The sequence below is a fragment of the Dasypus novemcinctus genome, chromosome 1, assembly GCF_030445035.2.
Source record: "Dasypus novemcinctus isolate mDasNov1 chromosome 1, mDasNov1.1.hap2, whole genome shotgun sequence".
Lineage (NCBI taxonomy): Eukaryota > Metazoa > Chordata > Mammalia > Cingulata > Dasypodidae > Dasypus > Dasypus novemcinctus.
Genome location: NC_080673.1, coordinates 202,375,643 through 202,394,874, shown reverse-complemented (window position 1 = coordinate 202,394,874; position 19,232 = coordinate 202,375,643). Strand labels below are relative to the sequence as shown.

Genomic DNA, 19,232 nt, shown 5'->3' with positions numbered 1-19,232 from the left:
CTGCCTCTGTCCTTTTAATGGCCGTGCCGTGTCGTGTGAACATGCCACGGTTGGCCCACCCGTTCCCCACGATGGGTGTTTGGGCTCTCAGGCTCCTTTGCTATCACAAACGTGCTGACTTGAAGACCCATCTCTGTCTCGACACACTTGAACCTTTAATTCTGTGGGGTAGATTTCTAGGAATAGAGCATATGGGTCAAAGGGCGTATCCATTTCTCATTTTAGCGGATGCCATGTGAGTATTTTATCCTAAGTTTTGCCGCCTGATGGCCAAAGGTGGAGTCTACACTCAGACTGCCTGTGCTTGTCTCTTGGTTCTAGCACTGTCTTTGTACCTTGAGCGCATTGCCTCACCTCGCTGGGCCCAGGATCCCTGTCTATAAAATGGGGGTGGGGATGGTAGCCCCCTCAAAGTGTTGTGGTGAGGGTTAAATGCTAGGGGACGTGGGGCAGGCAGGGCTCAGCACCGTTTTGGGAACGTGGCTAGTGCTTGATACAACCACAGCTGTTCTTGTGGTCATCGTCTCGATGGATATTGAGTGCTTCCTAAGTTTTGCCACTAAAAATAATCCCGGGAAGAATATAACCAAGAGTTAGATTTCTATAACAGGTCCACAGGGGGGTGCTGCCGTCACGCCCATTTCCTAGATGGGGAAACCAAGCCCTAGGGTTTGACCGTGGTCACACAGCAGGTGAATGCACACGGCCCCTGGGACTCCATGCCCGGAAGGAAAAACAGAGGCAGCCTCTGCTGGTCCAAGCCCTCCCGTCCCCTCCCTGTCCGCGCCACTGCTGTCCTTTCCCACGGGCCACCGCGCCGTCTGCCTCGCTGGGCTGGCCTGTGCACAGCAGCCAGTGTGGCGGATTGTTCTAGATGCCAGGCTGACCAGAGCATCTTCCTGCCCCAAGGCTCTCGGGCGCCGGGAATGGTGCTTGGACGGCTGAGCCTGCCCCTGACCCCCCACCCCCTTCCCACGCCCACGTGGCCTTCGGCTGTGCTGAGTGACGGTCCCTGAGCACGCAGTGCTTCTTCCCATTCGGCACCTTTGCACACGTGGTCCTGGCTGACCACAGACTCGTCTCTGCCCTCATCCGCATGTCTGTCGGGGGGCTTCCAGAGGGCAGACCCCCGCACCTTCCCTTTGACCCGGCACAGGGGACCCCCGATGCCGCTCAGCAAAGAAGGGCTGCACGCCTGCTGTGTCACCCGCTGTGTCACAATAGGGTCTGCTGTGGAGGACTTTGAGTGCCCCGGGGGTGGATGATGTCATCTTCCTCTCTGTGCTCCCGGCACTGAGCCTGGGGGCACCTGCTGTAGGAAAGAGTTTTGGGGTGCCGTCTCGGTTTGCCCCGAAACAGATTGGTTTCAAGTGCAGGCGGAGCAGCCGCGGGGAGGAGCTGGGAGGCTGGGTGGACTTTACGTGGGGGCCCACCGCCTCTGGGGGTGACCCCTGGCGTAGAGGCAGTGCAGGCTGCTGGCCGGCTGGGACCTCCCATGGGGGCTGCAGGGGCCTCCCCCCCTGCCCTGCCCCCCGGCCCCGGGGCTCGGGGCGCCAGCGCATTCGGAAGTGGGTGTCTGGGGTCTCCTTGGCGCTCACACTGCTGTAGCAGCCCTGGGCTGGAGAAAGGCCAGGTGGCGTCTTCGGGCCTTCACGGCGCTGTGCCGTCCCCTGGGCCCTCCGGGGCTTGACGCTGTCCCTCCCCCGCAGCTGAAACGCTCCCGGGAGACCGAGGTGCAGCTGAAGCCTTTGGTGGAGAAGAACCGGCGCATGAACAAGAAGAACGAGGACCTGCTGCACAGCATCCAGAGGATGGAGGAGAAGATCAAGAACCTCACGAGGGAGAACGTGGACATGGTGAGTCGTCGGCCCCGGGGCCGCCCCGCCCGGGCGCCCGCCCCTGTCGGGGACTCCCTTGGCCCGCCTTCTCGGGGGGTCACCTCCCGCCCGCCTCCTCCAGGAAGCCCTCCCGAGGCTGCGGGCGCCTGTGGCTGGCGGGAGAAGGTCCAAGCAAAGTCACAGGGCCGGCTGGGCACCGCGGCCCCGCCTTCCCGCCCTGACACCGGGGACGTGCCTCGCTGTCTCTCTGAGCCTCAGTTTCTTCATCTATAAAATGGGAATGGGCGCGTCAGCACTGCAGAGAGGATGACAGGGTAGCATGCAAAGGCCTCGCAGAACCCTCGGCTCCCGGGGAGGCTGAGAGCGCGGGAGCCACGGCCATGGCGGCGCTTTGCGTAGGGGATGGTTTTGCGCCAAGAGGAATGACTGGCCTTGGGGGAGGGCGCCTCGTAGCCATTGCGGATGGGGTAGGCTCTGGCTCATTGTTCAAAGCCGCATGAATCACTCCTATTTCACAGCTGAAGAGACCGAGGCTCAGAGAGCGCGGGTACAGGCGCAAGCGTGCGGGACACACGCCTTCCGGAACCTTCCGCCTCCAGCTCGTTTTGGGCAGCCCTTACTCTCAGCCCTGAGCAGGCTCAGCCTCGCCTCAGGCTTGGTTATTGTTTCCAGTGCCCGCCCCTCCGGGCACCGTCCCCCCAGCTTAGACCGCAGGCGGCCCCCACTCCCTTCCATCCCGCGGCTGCCCTTCCATCCCGCGGCCGCTCTTCCATCCCCGCATCCCCCGGCCCCCTCGGGGGGTCCCTGACTAACGCCGTCGGGTGGACGAACCCACGTGCTCTCCCCTTGGCTGCAGAAAGAGAAGCTGTCGGCGCAGGCGTCCCTGAAGAGGCACACGTCCTTGAACGACCTCAGCCTGACGCGGGACGAGCAGGAGATCGAGTTCCTGAGGCTGCAGGTCCTGGAGCAGCAGCACGTCATCGACGACCTGGCGCTGGTAGGCCTCACGCCCAGGTGGCGCAGGGGCCGGGCGGTGCGCGGGGCCGGCGGCACCGCCCTGGGAGCGCGGCTGGCACCTCCTGACACTGCGCACGCCCATGTAGTCTTCTGGAAAGCTCCCTCTCCCGCACCCGGATGAGACCCCTGGGGCCTGGGGACGGTTTCCATGGCTACCCCTTCCCTGGGATGGCCTCTCCTGTTGGCTGCAGGTGCGCAGCAGTGTCGTCTTAGGAACCGGCCTTCACAGAGCGGCGTGGTCTGAGAAGCCTTGGAATTTTTTGTTTTATTTTTAGCATAGCAGCTGCTATGACAGTGGGCTTGAGCCGCAAACCTGAGCCTGGATGTGTGATCGGGATGGGAGGAACGTGCTGTGGCTGCGTGCGCACGCTTCCTGGCGTGTTCGTGGAGTGTGGGTGTGGCGAGGGGCTGCGTGGGTCTTGAGGAGGGGGGTTATATCCACACACCTCTGCAGCTGCCTGTGAAAGGAGCCCGGGAGCTGCGGCCCCGTCAGCCGGGCGGCTCGTGCTCGTCCAAGGGGCCAAGTTCGGGCACCGATCTTGAAGAGTAGAAAAGCCAGGATTCAGGTGCTAGCCGGGGCTCTGACCGCGGCTGCTAAGTCATGGGCACTTTGGCTGCATGTGTCTATCTCTTCAAGTCTTCCTGCCCTCCTGCTCTCCCTTCCTTCCTTTTTGCCAAGTTCCTTCCCTCCCTCCCATCCATACATCCATCCTTTTGTCTTTCCATTTTTCCCTCCATCCATCAACTATCCTTCCATCCATCCTTTCATTTCACCCATCCTTTAATTTTTCCCTCCCTCCCTGCATCCATCTTTGCTTCATTACACAGAAGACTTGATGCAACTTAGGATGAAAATAAAACTATAGTAAAGTAAAAAGAGTAATAATAAACCAAATTAACACCTGGGAAAAGAAAGATAATGGTGTCCAACAAGATCAGGAAGAATAAATGGGTGGACCACCGGGGTTGTGGCCCGGTACCAGATTGACCTCTGCCAGGAGGCAGCCAAAGGGAAAAGGAAGTGGTGAGCATTTTCTGCTTTTACCTGGGGCAAGAAGCTACAGCTCCTGAGATGACTCCTTTGAGAGCTGTCTGCCCCAGGATAGCCACCAGGCACCCACGGGTGCTTGTTCTTTGTGGTGACTCTGCAGGGCAGGCTATGGAACCAGGAATGAGAGAACTCAAGCCAGTTGCCTGCCCGGAAGCAGGCGCAGTGGGGGTCTGAGCCCAGCTCTTTGGGGCCCCAAAGCCACACTCTTCCCTCCCACTTGGCTGCTGTCACAGGTGACAGCTGCCGAGGGCGGCAGGAAAGACCCTCTCAGAGCTTAACGCTTCCAGCCTCCAAGCAGACGTCCTGGGTTTAACAGGGTGGCGCAGCTTGGCACTTTCCCAGTAAGGTCTGAGTCTGGTCAAGGGCTTGCAGAGACCGGGCAGCTCTGTGGCTCTCACTTCCGAGACGTGGTCGCTTGGGTGGCACCTGGGCACCTGGCAGAGGCCGTGCTCGGGCAACCGCGTCGGGAGCTGTGCCCTTGGAGACTGAGTCGGGGTGGTTGGTGGGCCGTGGGGCTGGCCGAGAATGCCAGCGGCTGTGTTTCCTTCTAGGAGAGAGAACGGCTGTTGCGCGCCAAGAGACAACGCGGGAAAAGCGTGAAGCCACCCAAGGTGAGCCCGTGCCGGGGCCGCCGCCGGCCTGGGGCGAGACGCGGGTCTGCGGCGCAGGGCTGCTGGAGCGGGTGGTGTGGGCAGCTCATCGCGGCCCTCCTCTTGGCAAGGGCCATGCTGAAAAACCTACCACCGTCTCTCCAAGCACCGTAAATTACAGCCGTGTCGCCTGGCCCGGGTATGGTAATTTATTCATGAAAAACTTACCGATGAAGTCTTTATTGAGGCTTCCGGGTATGCTCACCTCAAATTAAAAACCATAAATACTTAGCCCCTCTGAAGGATTTAAAGGGCACTCCGACTTAGTTTATAAGAGCTTATAGATGCTGTTCTGGAAAATGAGGGGCTTTGGGCTCTTTTGGAATAATACAGAATTGCACTGTCATTGAAAAAAGTAGTTTTTCCCAATTTCATAGAGTTGATGTCAGAATGTCCTAGTGGAGAGAGTGGAGAGCTGAGCTCGTAAGCTCAAACACTCACAGGGACCAAACTGGAGGGTAAAGGAGCAGCTCGGGGTGGGTGTATATTTAAAATAGATGTAGTTCGCATTTAAACCTGTAAATATATTTTCAATTCCATAAAGACATGTGCCACTCTCCTTTTTATTGAACTATATTCCCTCCTTCTGATTTGTCTTTTGATAGGGATATGGTTATAGAGAAATATTTTTGTTTCTATGAGAACTCTCCACATCTGTGAATGACCATGGACAAAAAGCCTTGGTGTCAGGGGGACAGTAGTGGGTGGTGGGGACTGGAGCAAAGACGGGCCTGAATGCTAATTGCTCTGAGAAAATGGGCCAGATGATGTCATATAGTCCAATCTTTTCAAGAGAAACAGAAATTCTTATTTTTTGTGAAATCTAAGGATTTTAAAATGTTGGTTCAAATGTTTATTGTACAGTTAGTGGGCCAAATAAAATATGCCTGTGCACCACATTTGGCCCTTAGCCTGCCCTTTAGTGACCTCTCGTATAGCAGTTAGGTTAGTGCCATTAGAGCAATCCCTGCTCATGGACGATTTGCTACATCCTAACACTTGGATATGTAATTATTTATGTGGTCCACTTTCATTCTCACAGAAACCCTGTGAGGGTGGCATTCTTTTATTTTTTCCCACTTTACATGCACAGTTGATTCTTTAGTAGTTCTCTTCTACAAAGTCACTGTGCTCACCGAGTTGGCAAATTCTGAACCTGGCTCCTGCCAGCCTCGTGTCACAACATTTTCATCAGCCGATCAACCTATAACCTGCTTTCTGTGTATTCCTGTTTAAGGACCCCTCGTTTAGTATATGTTGCTGATTCATTAGCACTGATCTCATGGCCACCGGCCCTGTACTGCTTACCCTTGTCTGATACCTGCGTTTTCTCCCTATAACCTGCCACAGCCTTTGTGCAGTAAATGTTCACTTCAACCTACACTTGGGCGCTGCTTTAAACAGCAGAATCACCAACATAAAGCACCAAGTGGCTAAAAGGCCCCTGGTTTCACAAGCTGAAATAAGGCAGAGCGGGCGTTGCCTTGTTTGACCTCCGCTGGGAACGAGTGCTGGGCGGTGCAGATTCTTGGCTGCTCCGTGCCCATGTGCAAATGACCATGAGAGCTCCATAAGTATCGATTTTTGAAGTTTCGGATACATTTTAGCAAGCAGGCGAATTCCCAAGTACAGAGTGTGTGGCTAACGAGGACCACCGTAGATGTAAAGTATAGCTTAACTTAATGAGCCAAAGTCCCTTGTCCGCAGGTCAGAAAACTAGTCAGTTGGCAAAGCTGAGATTCAAACCCAAGCCTGGGGCTCCAAGGACCAAGCTTTTACAGGCCAGGCAAGTTGCCGCACCTGCAGATCTCTCTGTGCTGAAATTATAAACTTGGAAATGGGAAGTGGTTCCAGCCTGCTTATATTTAAATAAGGCATTTTTATTATGGGAGTAACATAAGCACACTATGGAATGCCTGGGAAATAAAAAGACATCAACCATGGCCTCTCCCCACTGCGCTCGGTGCTGGCGTTTTAATTCATTTCCCTTGGCAGTTGTTCTGCATCACTTTTTTTTTTTTAATGACATAACTGTGATTGTAGAAGATGCTTCTGCCCTCTGGTTTTTTCCTTAGTATTATAAGCATTTATTCATGCTATGACACTGTAATCATAAATATAACTTTTTATGGCTACATAATCCGGTGAGTAGATGGGCCATAAATTAGTTTACCATTTTGCTGGCGCTGAGCATGTTTGCTTCCAGCTCTTCACCGTGTGAATAATGCAGTGAGAAATACCTTTCTGCTTGCGTGGCTGCTCTCTCCCAGCCAGTTCTCTTTCATTCCTGGATTATTGAACCTTTCATTAAGATACCATACCATTATTTAGTTGCCTGTTCTACTATTTGAGTGTTCTGCTCCTGCACATACCACTGCTGCCAACTCCTTTTGTCCAAAAAGTTGGGTCCATTCTGGATTGTTCCCAAGGGTAAATTTCCGAAGTTGTCACGAGGGTGGAGGTGGGAAGGCTTTGACTAAGGAACATGCGCCCCCTGCTGTAGGATGGGAGAGTAGCACCACTTTGCTCTGCACCAGGAGTACATGCCAGGGCCATTTTCACCAGGGGACATAGGTTGCAAAACCAAAATATAAAGGTCTGCAGTCTGTCCCTGTAACTGGACACACTGTGACCTCACACACCCTATAAAGCTTCTGGAGCTGGATTTTCGGGAAACCCATTGTTGGGCCATGACTCTATCTTTTAATCCTATCTCAGAATGCCTGGAATAAGAAAGACTGTTTTTTTTCTTTTCCTGAATTCTGCACGTTTATGGGAGTGGCTCAGTTTGCCAGGGCTGCTGTAACACAATACCTCACACCGGCTGGCTAATACAAAAGGAATCGATGGACTCACAGTTTGGAAGCCAGAAGTTCACAGTCAAGGTGTCAGCAGACCGCAACTTCCCTGAAGCCTGCAGCGTTTGGCCGTGGCTCAGTCGCTGCCCCCGCCACGTGCCCTCTGCCTCCTTCTGGCTCCTCCCGAGGCATGTGCTTCTGTCTGCTGCTAAGGACTCCAGTCCTACCTGATTAAGGCCTGCCCTGTTGGGCCTTATTTTCCTAGAATCTCCAGAGATCCCTTTTGCAAACGGGCACACCCACAGAGCTGGGGTTAGGACTTGAGCACGTCACTGTGGGGGACACGGAGGAAAAACGTTAGAAAGGAACCGGACGGAGTCATGATTGTTCCAGTTGCATGTACGGTAGGCTCCAGTGAGGACACGCGCCATAGCTGCGTCTCCCTCCTGCTCACAGTACCTTATTCACTGCCTGGGACAGGGAAGGTGTCCCTCAGTATTTGTGGGTTGCATAAGTCAATTGCTTTTACTGGAAAAACATGGTGCTTTGGTTTCCTGGCTTTGAATACCACCCAGTGGGTTGGCGTAACGACAGGACTTGGCAGGCCTACAGTTCCAGCAGCTAGAAGGCTGCTGACCCCGGGTCGGGCTCTTGCCTGGCTGGCGATCTTGGAGGTTCCTTGGCCTTTCCATCACGTGGCTGAGCACATGGCAGCGTCTTCTCCTTCCTCTTCTGGGTTCCGTTGACTTCCAGCTCCTGGCAGCTCACATGGCTTCTCCTTCCTGCCCAATATCCTCTGCTTCTGAGGCCTTCTGCTCTATTAACTAAGCCCCCTCCTGCAGTCTGGGTGCATCTTAACTAACGGCATCTTCAGAGGTCCAGCTGACCAATGGGTTCATGCCACAGGGCCAGCAGCTGGGACCTGAGCACGCCTTTTGTGGGGGCATGATTCAACCCCCAACCCAGAGATTGTCACAGAAGACCAAGGGTGTGTGGTCACTTTATTAAAATAGTTCAATGCCCTGAGAAGAGGTTTGGGGATCTCTGTGGAAATTTTCCTGAGCTGGTTCAGCGTCTTTCCGTCTTACTGTTTCCATGGCCACCAGCCCCTTCTCTCTTCCTCGAGGTGGACTGCAGGTCGGCCTTCCTCCCATGCCCCTGTGTAATCCAGGCATCATCTGGGACCCAGTGGATCCAGCCGTGGCCCGAGCAGGCCTCCTCACCCCCCAGGGCCACCTCTCCGGCCTGGGTGGCTTCCTGTTTGTCTGTCCCACTGGCTGCGGGACTTCCTTTTCCTGTTGGTCTCTGTCCCTTATGCTTCCTAGCACTTTGCCTGGGGTGGGAGTACAGGCTTCTGCTCGACAGACTAGGGTGCTGAAGGTGTGGAAGTTTCTGGAACTCACCGAGGCCTGGCAGCCTGTCCCTGCTCTCCCTGCTGCCTGTCCTTTGGAAGGGCCATCGTGGGCAGCTTGCATGCTGCAGCCCACCTCCCCACCCCGGAAGGGGGCTCCTCACATTCCACAGCCCCAGCCCGATTTGTGGGAAGGTGCAGGAAGGGCAGAGGGGGAGAAGCCCGCCTCGTCTACCTACTGGGGGGACCTCGCGTCCCCTAGGGCAGGTGATGCTGTCGCTGGGCTGCTGGCTCTCCCGACGTCCCCTTGCCGCTGGCTTTGCCTGGGGAAACTGCTAGCGCAGCAGGCGCTCAGGTTTGCCTGTAGGGAGGATGGCAGGAGAAGGCGCGAGCAGTTCCTGGAGCCCTCTCCTGGGGCGGGACGTGCTCTGCAGGAGCTCTGATGTCGCCTGGATTGAAGCAAAGTCCCAGGGTGTGGGGTGCGGGGGGGAGTTGGCATGGAAGTTGTGCACAGTGGCCTCCTCAGCACGTGGGTCGTGACAGCTCAGCGCGTTTTGCTGGTGGAGCGTTGTTTGAAGGGGGCTTGGGGATCTTGGGAGAGCAGGGAAATGCAGCCTCCAGCCGAGCCGTGCAGCGCCACCCACCTTACTCTTCTGTGACACTGGGCAAGTTCCACCCAGGAGATGAAAGCTAGCTTCTGGCTCCGGGAGGAGGCAGGCGATCGGCAACCTGCAGGCCCTTCCTCCCTGCACCTTAGATCCAACACCTTCTGAGGGAGGAGAGCTGCTTGAATGCAGATTCCCAGGCCCTGGCCCCCCCCCCCCCATTCCGATTCTAATTCAGCACAGAGCTGCCCAGGGCATCTTGTCCCGGTGTGGAGTGCCCCGGGGACATCGAAAGCTCTGGAATAGCCAGGAAGCGATGGTGGTTCGAGGCCATTCGTTCAGGTGGGACGGGAGTGAGGATAAGGGGGCACCTCCGCTCTCAGGACAGGGGGTCGCAGGCTCGCGCCTGGAGGAAGGGCCCAGCCTTCCCCTCCAGGCAGCGCGCTTCCCCATCGGCCCCCGTGGCTTCCTTCCGCCCTCCCTGCTCTTCCTGGGACACCTTAACCAGCCGCAACTTCACAGCAGCTCCCAGCTTCTCCCCTTCCCTCCAGACCATCATTTCGAGGCACGAGTTTGATCCTTCCGCCTTCTCGCCTTACATTCTGCTGGCTCCCCATTTCCTGGGTGTGAGAAGGGAGCTCTGTGGCCAGGCCCATGGGGCCTCCTGGGACCTGGCCCAGCCCAGCTCCCGCTGTATCCCCCTCCCCGCGGCTCTCAGCTCTGCCCTCCTGCCCCTGCCTCATCTCCATCCTCTGCCCACACCAGTCCCTCACCTCCTGGGCACACGGGGCACCTGCCGCTCCTGCGGGACGCGGCTGGGGCGTTGCCCTCCCCAAGGCCCCGCCCCCTCCCCGGGTTCTGTGCCAGGCCCCATGCTCCGCCTGCACTGACGGCACCGCCCCCTTCTCGGCCGTGTCCACACCTGCTTCCCTGGCGGGCCCCCAGCGGCTCCTCTCTACCGACACCCGGGTGCCAGGAAGAGCTTGGTGGGTGCTGGTGGTTGAAGGAGGGCGTGGCGGGGGTCCCCGAGGAGAGGGGGGGCTGGAGCCCCGTGGTCTGGCTGGGACCCCACGAGGAGGGCTGGAGCCTGGCCTGTGGCTCGTGCCTGGGGTCTTGGGTCTGGGAACGGGGCTAACTTGGGCTCCCCGGGTCAGGGGCTGGCAGGAAGCGAGGGTCGTTGTGGTGGGGCACGCCCCTGGCCTGGAGCTCCGCCCCGCCTGCAGTGGGCTGGGGGTGAAGGCCGGGGACGGCCCAGGCCGATGGGCTCGGGGCCCTTCCCAGCCCCCTTCCCTGCAGCCCGGCTGCCTCAGCCGGCAGGTGTCAGGTGACAGGGACAGAGAGGCATCTCAGCCTCCCAGAGCTTCCTGCAGGGCTGGGAGTCCACACGGAGCAGGCGTCCGCCCCACCAGGGACATCACCAATGCCTGGCAACTCGTGGTGTCCCCGGAGCCGGGAAGCCTCGAGGGCCGCGCAGTGCTTGCTCTTGGTAACACACGCAAGGCAAAGGCTGCCCTTGTTTTTCCGGATGCTCCAGGTTCACATGGCTTGGAGAGAAGTCAGCCTTTAGGCTGGTCCCAGGACTCGGCAGCTGGAAGATGGCTTAATTTATAGGATCACCTCTCCTTCCCCCTTTACCCAAGATTTTCTCTTTCCTAGTGTCAAAAACTCAGCCACTAACGCAGAGAAGGGGATTCATGGGAAGTCTAAGGGTGCTGGCTTCAGGAACGGTTGGATCCAGGTGCTCACACGCTGTTGCCAGGATTCTGTCTCCCTCTGCCTCTCAGCTCTGCTTTCCTCTGGGTTGGCCTCCTTTTCAGGAAGGCTTCCCATGGGGTGGCCCAAGCCCCACGGCTGCTTTAGCAGCCTCGGGCTTATGTTCTATCTGCCCAGAAACCTTCGAGGTCAGAGGGCACCTCTCCTTCTCAATGGTCTCCGCAAAAGACCCCCGGCTGATGTTCCTTGCTCAGCCCAGGTCACAGGCCCAGCCCTGGAGCAGCTCCAGCGCCATCTGGGCGGCACCTCATTTGGAAGAACGACTTAAAGGATGAGTTCAATTACACGATACGATCACGTAGCTAATACCACGAACTCTTTAAAAGCCACAGAGCGCCGAGCATTATTGAAGTTCAACAGTCATAGGAACTTGACGGCCAACGTTTCTTCTTTGGCGAATTGTCTCTTGCATTTGAATGTTTTGCTATTTGATGCAGTATATGAGTTTTACTGTTTCGTGGTCAAATCCGCCAGTTTCCCCCCATATCCAGGCTTTGCTTTAGGTGTTTTAACTACAGAAGTTTTCCACCCCAAGAAAGGCAAGATTCTCAGATGCCCACGAGGGGCCCCCTGAAGACGTCGGTCTAGTTCACAAGTTGCAGTTTTCTATTCAGTTATGGATTGCTTCACTCTGTAAGTGGTAAAACAAATGCTGGTGAAATGATTGCAGAGGGACCCCCGGGCCTGGCCAGTCGGGGATGGGTGAGGGGCGTCTGGGGGGCGGGGCTGAGCTCCCCCCCCACCCCTGACTCAGAGGAAGGAGGCTCCTCCTCTGCTGCTGCCGCAGTCGCTCGGGACCCAGGCCCTGGGGTGGCGTTGACAACGGGCTTCGGCCTGGGAGGAAAGCCCCGGAGAATAAGCCAGCCCGAGGGCGGCCCTCTGTGACGCCGCGCTCCCGCCGAGCCGCCACCCGTGCCCCAGCAGCCTGGCTGTGCCCAGGAGCTGGCGCCCTTTTGACAGGGGAGCACCTCCCAGGAGCGCCCTGTGCCGCGGGGAGCAGGCGACGGTGGGCCCCGCGTGGGAGAGGAGCGGGGCGGCTCCGGGAGCGAGCCGTGCTTCCCCCCGACTCGAGAGAGGCCTGCGGCGGGCGCCAGTGATGTGGCCTTCGGTGGCCCTGGCCCACGCAGGCTAGCGGGCTCCGCGGCCCTCCGGTCACCATGGAGTACATCCTCTTCGTGCTCTACTTCTCTTTCTTCCTCTGCCTCTGCGCCCTCGTGTGCCTCTATTTTTCGGGCTGCCAGGAGATGACCTACAAGCACGAAGGTGAGCGGCCGGCTTTGGGGGGCGCGGCGGGTCCCTCGCACCTCGATGGCCGATGGCTGGGAAGCGCCTCCTCGTTCCTGGTGGGCCGAGGTGTGGACGAGGGGAGCCTGGGAGAGGCCGGGTTCCGGCGCCGGCTGGTTTATTTTGGGGGTGACTCCTCTTTCCTCTCTGTCTCATTTGATCTAAGAATGAGCATCTCTGTGTAGTCAAAGTGTCAGTGAAGGAGAAATGTTTATTTTTCAGTTATTTTTGGACAAATCCACCTTTAAAATAGGCATTAGTTTGCAAGAGGGAGTCAGTAGGGCCAGGCTTTGGTTGTGAAGAAAATGGGAGCCTGGAGGCGTGAGCCCTTTTTACGTGTGAACTTGGAATGAACAAGAGCTGGAAGTGTAGCCCCATAAGCTAGCCTGTCTTACGAATCGGATAGGGGGTTTTAGAATTGAGGTTCAGAACACTTAACAGTTTTTTTCTTGCCTGACATTTTTGTACATCCAAGCATTAGAGGACGCTTTGTTTTCTAGGTGGCTCTCCTCTCTTTCCTCATAGCAGATGTTATTTCATATATATTTTGAAAATGCAGCACAAGCCCAAACGGTATTGCTTTCAAAACAAGACAGCTACCGTGTTTTGGCTTTAAACCATAAAATGCCTTTTGTTTCTATTTCATCTTTTATAAATAAAGGCATAAATATGTTTTGTTCATTTTAGCTCCCCTTGTAAAATATAGATACTTAATACAAAATTAACCCCTAAAAACAACAAACTGACTCCAGCTCCACCCCGTGTGTTACAAAAAGCAGAAGTGCATGATGGGGAAATGGTGGTTCGCTGCTGCTGAGGAAGTTGTGGATTCTGCATGTATTTGTGGATCTGCGGCCATGGTTGTTATTACGTTGGCACTTCACTCCTTTTTGGGGGGTTGATTTCCTCCCTGCTTCCCTCCCTCCGGTGTGGCTCTCTGGGGGCACGTTTCACTTTGGGGGCCCCTCGTCTACGAGGCGGCTCTGCTCTAAGCGCAGGCCCGTGGGCAGGGTCTCCGGGCAGGACCCCCAGCAGGGCTCGGCCGCTGAGTGTTGACCAGCCGTCCTGCAAGGTTTCAGAAGCAACCCCTGGGGCATCCCGGGTGGTGGGCACCGGCCTGCCAGCCCCCAGCCCTGGCCTCGCGACCAGGCTCAGCGGCTTGTCGACTTGCTTGCACAGGGAGTGGCCGGTGACGCTCCCCGGGGCCTCGTGCAGGGCCCGGGGCGGGGCCGCTCTGTGGCCCCCACCGGTCGGCACAGCAAACACAGGCCGTCCCCGGAGGCCCTGCCACCGGCGTGTTTACACGACATGAGGTCCCCGAGGTCCCCGAGCGACAGCATGGAAGACAGGGCGCCCAGGCGATGAGCTGCATGCCTGTCCAGAGGGGATCCTGGGCTGAAGCACACCACTCCCTCAGGGGCCTTGTCACTGTCACCGTGTCATGGCCCCTAGGAGACCTGCACCCAGAGGGTGTGACGGCAGCACCCAGTCTACGGGAGGTTTGAGCAGCTGATGGTCTCTCCTGCAGGAGAAAGGCCCATGAGGTCCCCGGAGGTACTCGGCCCCACATCCCCCCTGTGCTGCTCACCTGGGCAGGTAACCAGGTGGTAGCCCTCCCGACGGGGGTGAGCAAGTGAAAAGGATGCCATGTGCAAACCGGAAACTATCTGTGGACAGGCAGACCAGTTTGTCTGCGTTCCTGACTCAGTGCAAATACGCACCTAAGGAGGCATGCTTCTGGAGTGCCTGTGTGGGCCAGGCCCTGGCAACAGTGGTGAGCAAAAGAGCCCAGTCCCTGCCCGCGTGGAGCTTATGCTCTAGAAGGGGGAGGCAGAAGGTATATGCGGAGAAGACGCACCTCTGTCAGATGGCAGTGCACTGGCGTGGGCGCAGGGCCTTGCATGCGGTCAGGGAAACCTGCTTGGATGAGGCGCAGTCGTGCAAAGGCCTGGAGGAGGCGAGAGAGCAGGCCGTGGTTTCTGGGGGACAGGTGTGCAGACAGAGGTACATGGGGTGTGGTGGCTGTGCTGCGGGGTGTGCTGTGTGCACATGAGTGAAGGTGTGTGCCCAGTGTGTGCAAGGGGCAGGCGTGCGCTGTGTGTGTGTAAGGTACTCAGTGTGTGTAAGGTGCAGGCATGCACTAAGCATGTGTGGTGCAGGTATGCACTCGGCATCTGTAAGGTGCAGGCATGCACTAAGTGTGTAAGATATGGCATGCACTAAGCAAGCATAAGGTATGGCATGCACTAAGTGTGTTGGCATGCACTAAGCGTGTGTAAGGTGCAGGCATGCACTAAGCATGTGTAAGGTATGGCATGCCCTCAGCATAAGGTACAGTGTGCCCTCAGCGTGTGTGAGGTGCAGGCATGTGCTGGGTGTAAGTATGGCATGCACTCAGTGTGTGTAAGGTGCAGGCGTGCACTCTGTGTGTAAGGTATGGGGTGCACTTGGTTTGTGTAAGGTGCCGGTGTGCAATGGGTGTGTGTAAGGTATGACATGCCCTCAGCGTGTATAAGGTGCAGGCGTGTGCTGGGTGTGTGTAAGGTGTAGGTGTATGCTTGGCCTGTGTAAGGTGTAGTGTGTGCTCAGCATGTGTAAGATGTAGGCGTGCACTTGGCATGTATAAGGTGTGTGTAAGGGGCAGGCGTGTGCATGGCGTGTGTAAGGTACAGTGTGTGCTCAGCGCGCGTAGGGTGTAGTCATGTACTTGCTTGTGTTAGAGATGGTGTGCGCTTGGCTTGTGTAAGCTACGGCGTGTGCTCAGCGTGTGCAAGGTGCAGGCGTGTCCTTGGCACGCAGTTGAGCAGAGCAGCGGCGTGAGAGGGGCGCGGGGGGAGGTCGAGCGTGCAGAGCCGTGCGGGCCGCGGTTTGGCTGCTGGCCCTTCCTCGGGTGATACGTGAGCCCCTGGGGGGCTCGAGCAGAGGACGGGCCTGACGTGACTCTGAAGAAGTGGCCACTCTGGCTGCCAGGGTGAGGGACGGGGGCAGAAGCAGGGAGGCGGGCAGGAGGCGGTTTCAGGAGCCGTGGTGAGAGATGGTGATGGCTCAGGACAGAGGCACTGGGTGGGCAGAGCTGGTGGGCAGGGCTGGTGGGCAGGGTTGGCAGGCAGGACTGACAGACAGGGCTGGGGGCAAAGCTGGCAGGGCAGGGCAGGGGGGCAGAGCTGGTGGGCAGACGCGGTTAGAGCTGGGGCCAGGGCTGGTGGGCAGGACTGACGGGCAGAGCTGGTGGGCAGGGCTGGCGGGCAGAGCTGGTGGGCAGGACTGACGGGCAGGGCTGGCGGGCAAGGATGATGGGCAGGGCTGGTGGGCAGGGCTGGGGAGCAGGACTGGCGGGTAGAGGGGGGCAGGGCTGGTGGGCAGGACTGGTGGGTAGAGCTGGCGGGCAGAGGGGGGCAGGGCTGGGGGGCAGGGCTGGTGGGCAGGGCTGGTGGGCAGGGCTGGTGGGTACAGGGGAGCAGGGCTAGGGGGCAGGGCTAGTGGGCAGAGGGGGGCAGGACTGGATTCTGTCTTGAAGGCGGAGCCCGCAGGTGCTCCCAGAAAAGAGCTGGGTGCACGAGACAAGGGCCAGAGGGGAGGCCAGGGTTTGTCCTGGGCACATGGAAGGACGGAGCTGCCGGCAGCTGCACTGTCAGGCGCGGGAGGGCAGGCTCTGGGCGTTTGTTCTGAGGCAGCACCCGCTTGGATGGTGGAGGAGGCGGCTGGGTAGAGGACTCTGGAGTGGGGGAGAGGCGCGTGCCCCCGTGGACCCACAGTGGAAATGGAGTTCAAGGTGACAGCACCGCACAGCCGGACGCCCAGGGCAGGAGCGTTCTAGAGAGCAGGTGGCGGGCACCTCCAGCTAAGCCACTTCAGAACCTGATGAGACCCCCCCACCCCCTTCCCTGAGCCTGCGTTATTCCTTCGTCACTTTAGGTGGACTGCCCGGTGTTCCTCGCCTTGGGCCCAGGAGACTGAGCCGGCTTAAGCAGGCAAACGGGGGGCCCTGGGCAGGGGCTGCGTGCCCTGCCCGCTGGGGACTGGGGACGGGGTAGGCCTGGAGTTGGGTCCAATGCTTTGTCGTGCTCGTGAGAACATTCGTTGACAGTAGAAACCACAAACCCCTTCTCGGGGGCGGAAGGAAAGCCAGGGCTCCTGAAACAAGGGGCAGTGCTCCAGTGCGTGTGGGTGGCCGTCCGCGGCTCGCTGGGGGCTCAGCAGCCCCCAGGGCCCGGCTCACGCTGGGTTTAGATGTGTCGTGTGCCTGGCTCGACCCAGGATCTGCCCCGTAGCAGGGGAGCGAATGACTTCATAGAGTGAGTGAATGAATGAATGGCGCTCGGCCTCCTGCATGGGCTGCTGTGGTGGCAGGCGGGGATCCAGGTGGCAGGCACGGGAGGCGCGGACATCACCCCGGCCTGGGCCTGAGTGACGGCAGGGGGGCCTCACGCAGCCCTTGGGAGCAGATGAACGTTCCAGGCTCCCCCAGACGTTAGAAGACGCAGCCCGCGGGCAGGTGACCCAGGGCCGGACCCCCTTGCCCAGCTGGGCGCGGCGCGGGGGCAGCTGAAGGCCTCTCTTTCCGCCCGAGCCGTCACCTGCTTCTGGCCCCCGTGTCAGTCCAGACTGTCCCCCGGACTGTCCCCCGGATGAGGCACCCCCGAGCCCGGCAGCTCCTGGTTCTCCTGCAGGCTGGTCCGGCCCGGTGCACACATGGCTCCCACGTGCATGCGGGGCCCTGCCACCCAGGGCTGCGCCCCTAAACCAGGGGCTTATGACCGCAGGCGTTTGCTGCCCCTCAGTCCTGGGGGCTGGAAGTCAGGAGGAGGGTGCCGGCAGGCCGTGCCCCGCGAGGCCCGGGGTGGGGTCGCTGCCGAGAAGCCGAGCTCTCCTCTGGCTCGTGGCTCAGCTCCGCCCCCTCCATCACGCGGCCTGTGTCCAGGGGTGCTCTGAAGACACGGGTCGTGGGGGGCGAGGGGTCTCTCCTAACCCAGCTTGGCCTCATCTGGACTAAAAACATCTCAAAGATGTGACTCGCAGTCACGAGGCCGGGGCTTAGGGCTTGGATGTGTCTTTTTCGGGTGCACTATTAAGACCTAACAGGGGTTCTGTGTCATTTCATAGAGAAGAGGTAGGAGCTCAGAGAGGCTAAGTGACTTGCCTAAGTCCGCACAGCCCGTGGGCAGGAGCCGGAGCTGCCCAGCTGCACCCCCGCCCATTCCTCCACGCTTCCGCCTCCTGCTGCGCCTTTCCCTTCCAGTTCCCTACCCACCCCATGAACCCCCTGTGGGGGCACCCTGGTGGTCTCAACGGGAGCCGTCGGCCCTCTTCCCAGGACCTCCGACACACCGGCTCTGTCCCCAATGCCGTGCAATTTCCCTTCCGCAGAAGCATGTTGTGGAGACATTTTTTGGATTTGACGAGGAGTCTGTGGACTCGGAAACGCTGTCGGAAACGTCCTACAACACGGACAGGACGCCGGCCACGCCCGAGGAGGACCTGGACGATGTAAGTGACTTGTGGGCCCTCCTGTGGGGTCCCCCGGCCCTCGAGCTCACGGGTCTAAGGCATGAGAGCGGCCACGTCGGGTGTCCTCAGGCGACGCTTCCCCCGAGCCCCGCGGCCGCCGGCCTGGACTCCCGCTCGGCCAGGCCCATGGCAGCGTCCACCAGCCCCACCTCCTCCCCGGGTTTTGCTGCTCTCAGCCTCTTGCTTCCGTGGCTTTCTCTAGCTCTGTGCATTCATCCCGTTTATTTATTTTATTTTATTTTATTTTTTTCTCTCTTTACTTTTTTTTTTAACGTTACATTAAAAAAATATAAGAGGTCTCCAAATACCCCCACCCCCCTCACCCGCCTCCTCCCACATCAACAGCCTCTTTCATCATCGTGGCACATTCATTGCATTTGGTGAATACATTTTGGAGCACTGCTGCACCGCATGCGTAACAGTTTACATTGTTCATACTCTTCCCCCAGTCCACCCAGTGGGCCATGGCAGGACATACAATGTCCAGCATCTGTCCCTGCAGCACCACCCAGGACAACTCCAAGTCCTGAAAATGCCCCCACATCACATCTCTTCTTCCCTCTCCCTGCTCTCAGCAGCTACTGTGGCCACTTTCTCCACCTCAATGCTACAATTTCTTCCATTACTAATCACAATAGTTCTATAGTAGAATACAGTAAGTCCACTCTAATCCATACTCTATTCCTCCATCCGTGGACCCTGGGATGGTGCTGTCCACTCCACCTCTGTATCGAGAGGGGGCTTAGATTCCACATGGATGCTGGATGCAATCCTCCTGCTTGCAGCTGTAGGCGCCCTTGGCTCCCTGGTGTGGTGGTTGACCTTCTTCACCATCCTGTTAGCTGGCCGGGGCAAGTCCAATAAACCAGAGGATAGGAGTTGCAGGTCTGCTGAGGCTCAGGGCCTGGCCGTCACATGGACAGTCCAGAGATTCAGGTCCATTCATCCCGTTTATATCCAGTAAGAGGATTAAGAGCCCACTGGGCCGCGCCTTAACTGAAGGAACCTCGTCTAAAGGTCCTGCTGACAAGACGTCCACACCACAGGAATGGATGAGCTCTAAGAGCCGGGTTTTCTGGGGTACACACAGCCTCAGGCTACCACCATCGGATAGTTTGCTCTTCCTCACTCAAGATTTAAATCCCACCGGCAATGTCTGGGGCTGGGGGGTCCCCCTCTGATGGGCCCGCAGTGGGAGGGGCCCCTCCTTCCCCTCCCAGGGCGAGTGTTGAGGGGTGGCACCATCGTGCTCCTTCACTGTGCCGTCGGATGGTGTTTTCCTTGCCTCCCCTACATGCACACACACACACGCACATGTATGCACACACACAACTGGGTGGAAGCAGCATGGTTGCCC

General features: G+C 58.1%; 1 protein-coding gene across 1 annotated transcript in view; it reads left to right on the top strand.

Moving 5' to 3' along the window:
* The window catches only part of JAKMIP1 (janus kinase and microtubule interacting protein 1), a 97,041-nt gene that overhangs the window by 43,165 nt on the left and 34,644 nt on the right, over positions 1-19,232 (top strand). The window contains exons 6-9 of the mRNA XM_071217400.1: positions 1,710-1,856; positions 2,695-2,835; positions 4,458-4,517; positions 17,735-17,854. Of these exons, the coding sequence (XP_071073501.1) occupies positions 1,710-1,856; positions 2,695-2,835; positions 4,458-4,517; positions 17,735-17,854 (468 nt within the window). The remainder of the gene's footprint in view (positions 1-1,709; positions 1,857-2,694; positions 2,836-4,457; positions 4,518-17,734; positions 17,855-19,232) is intronic.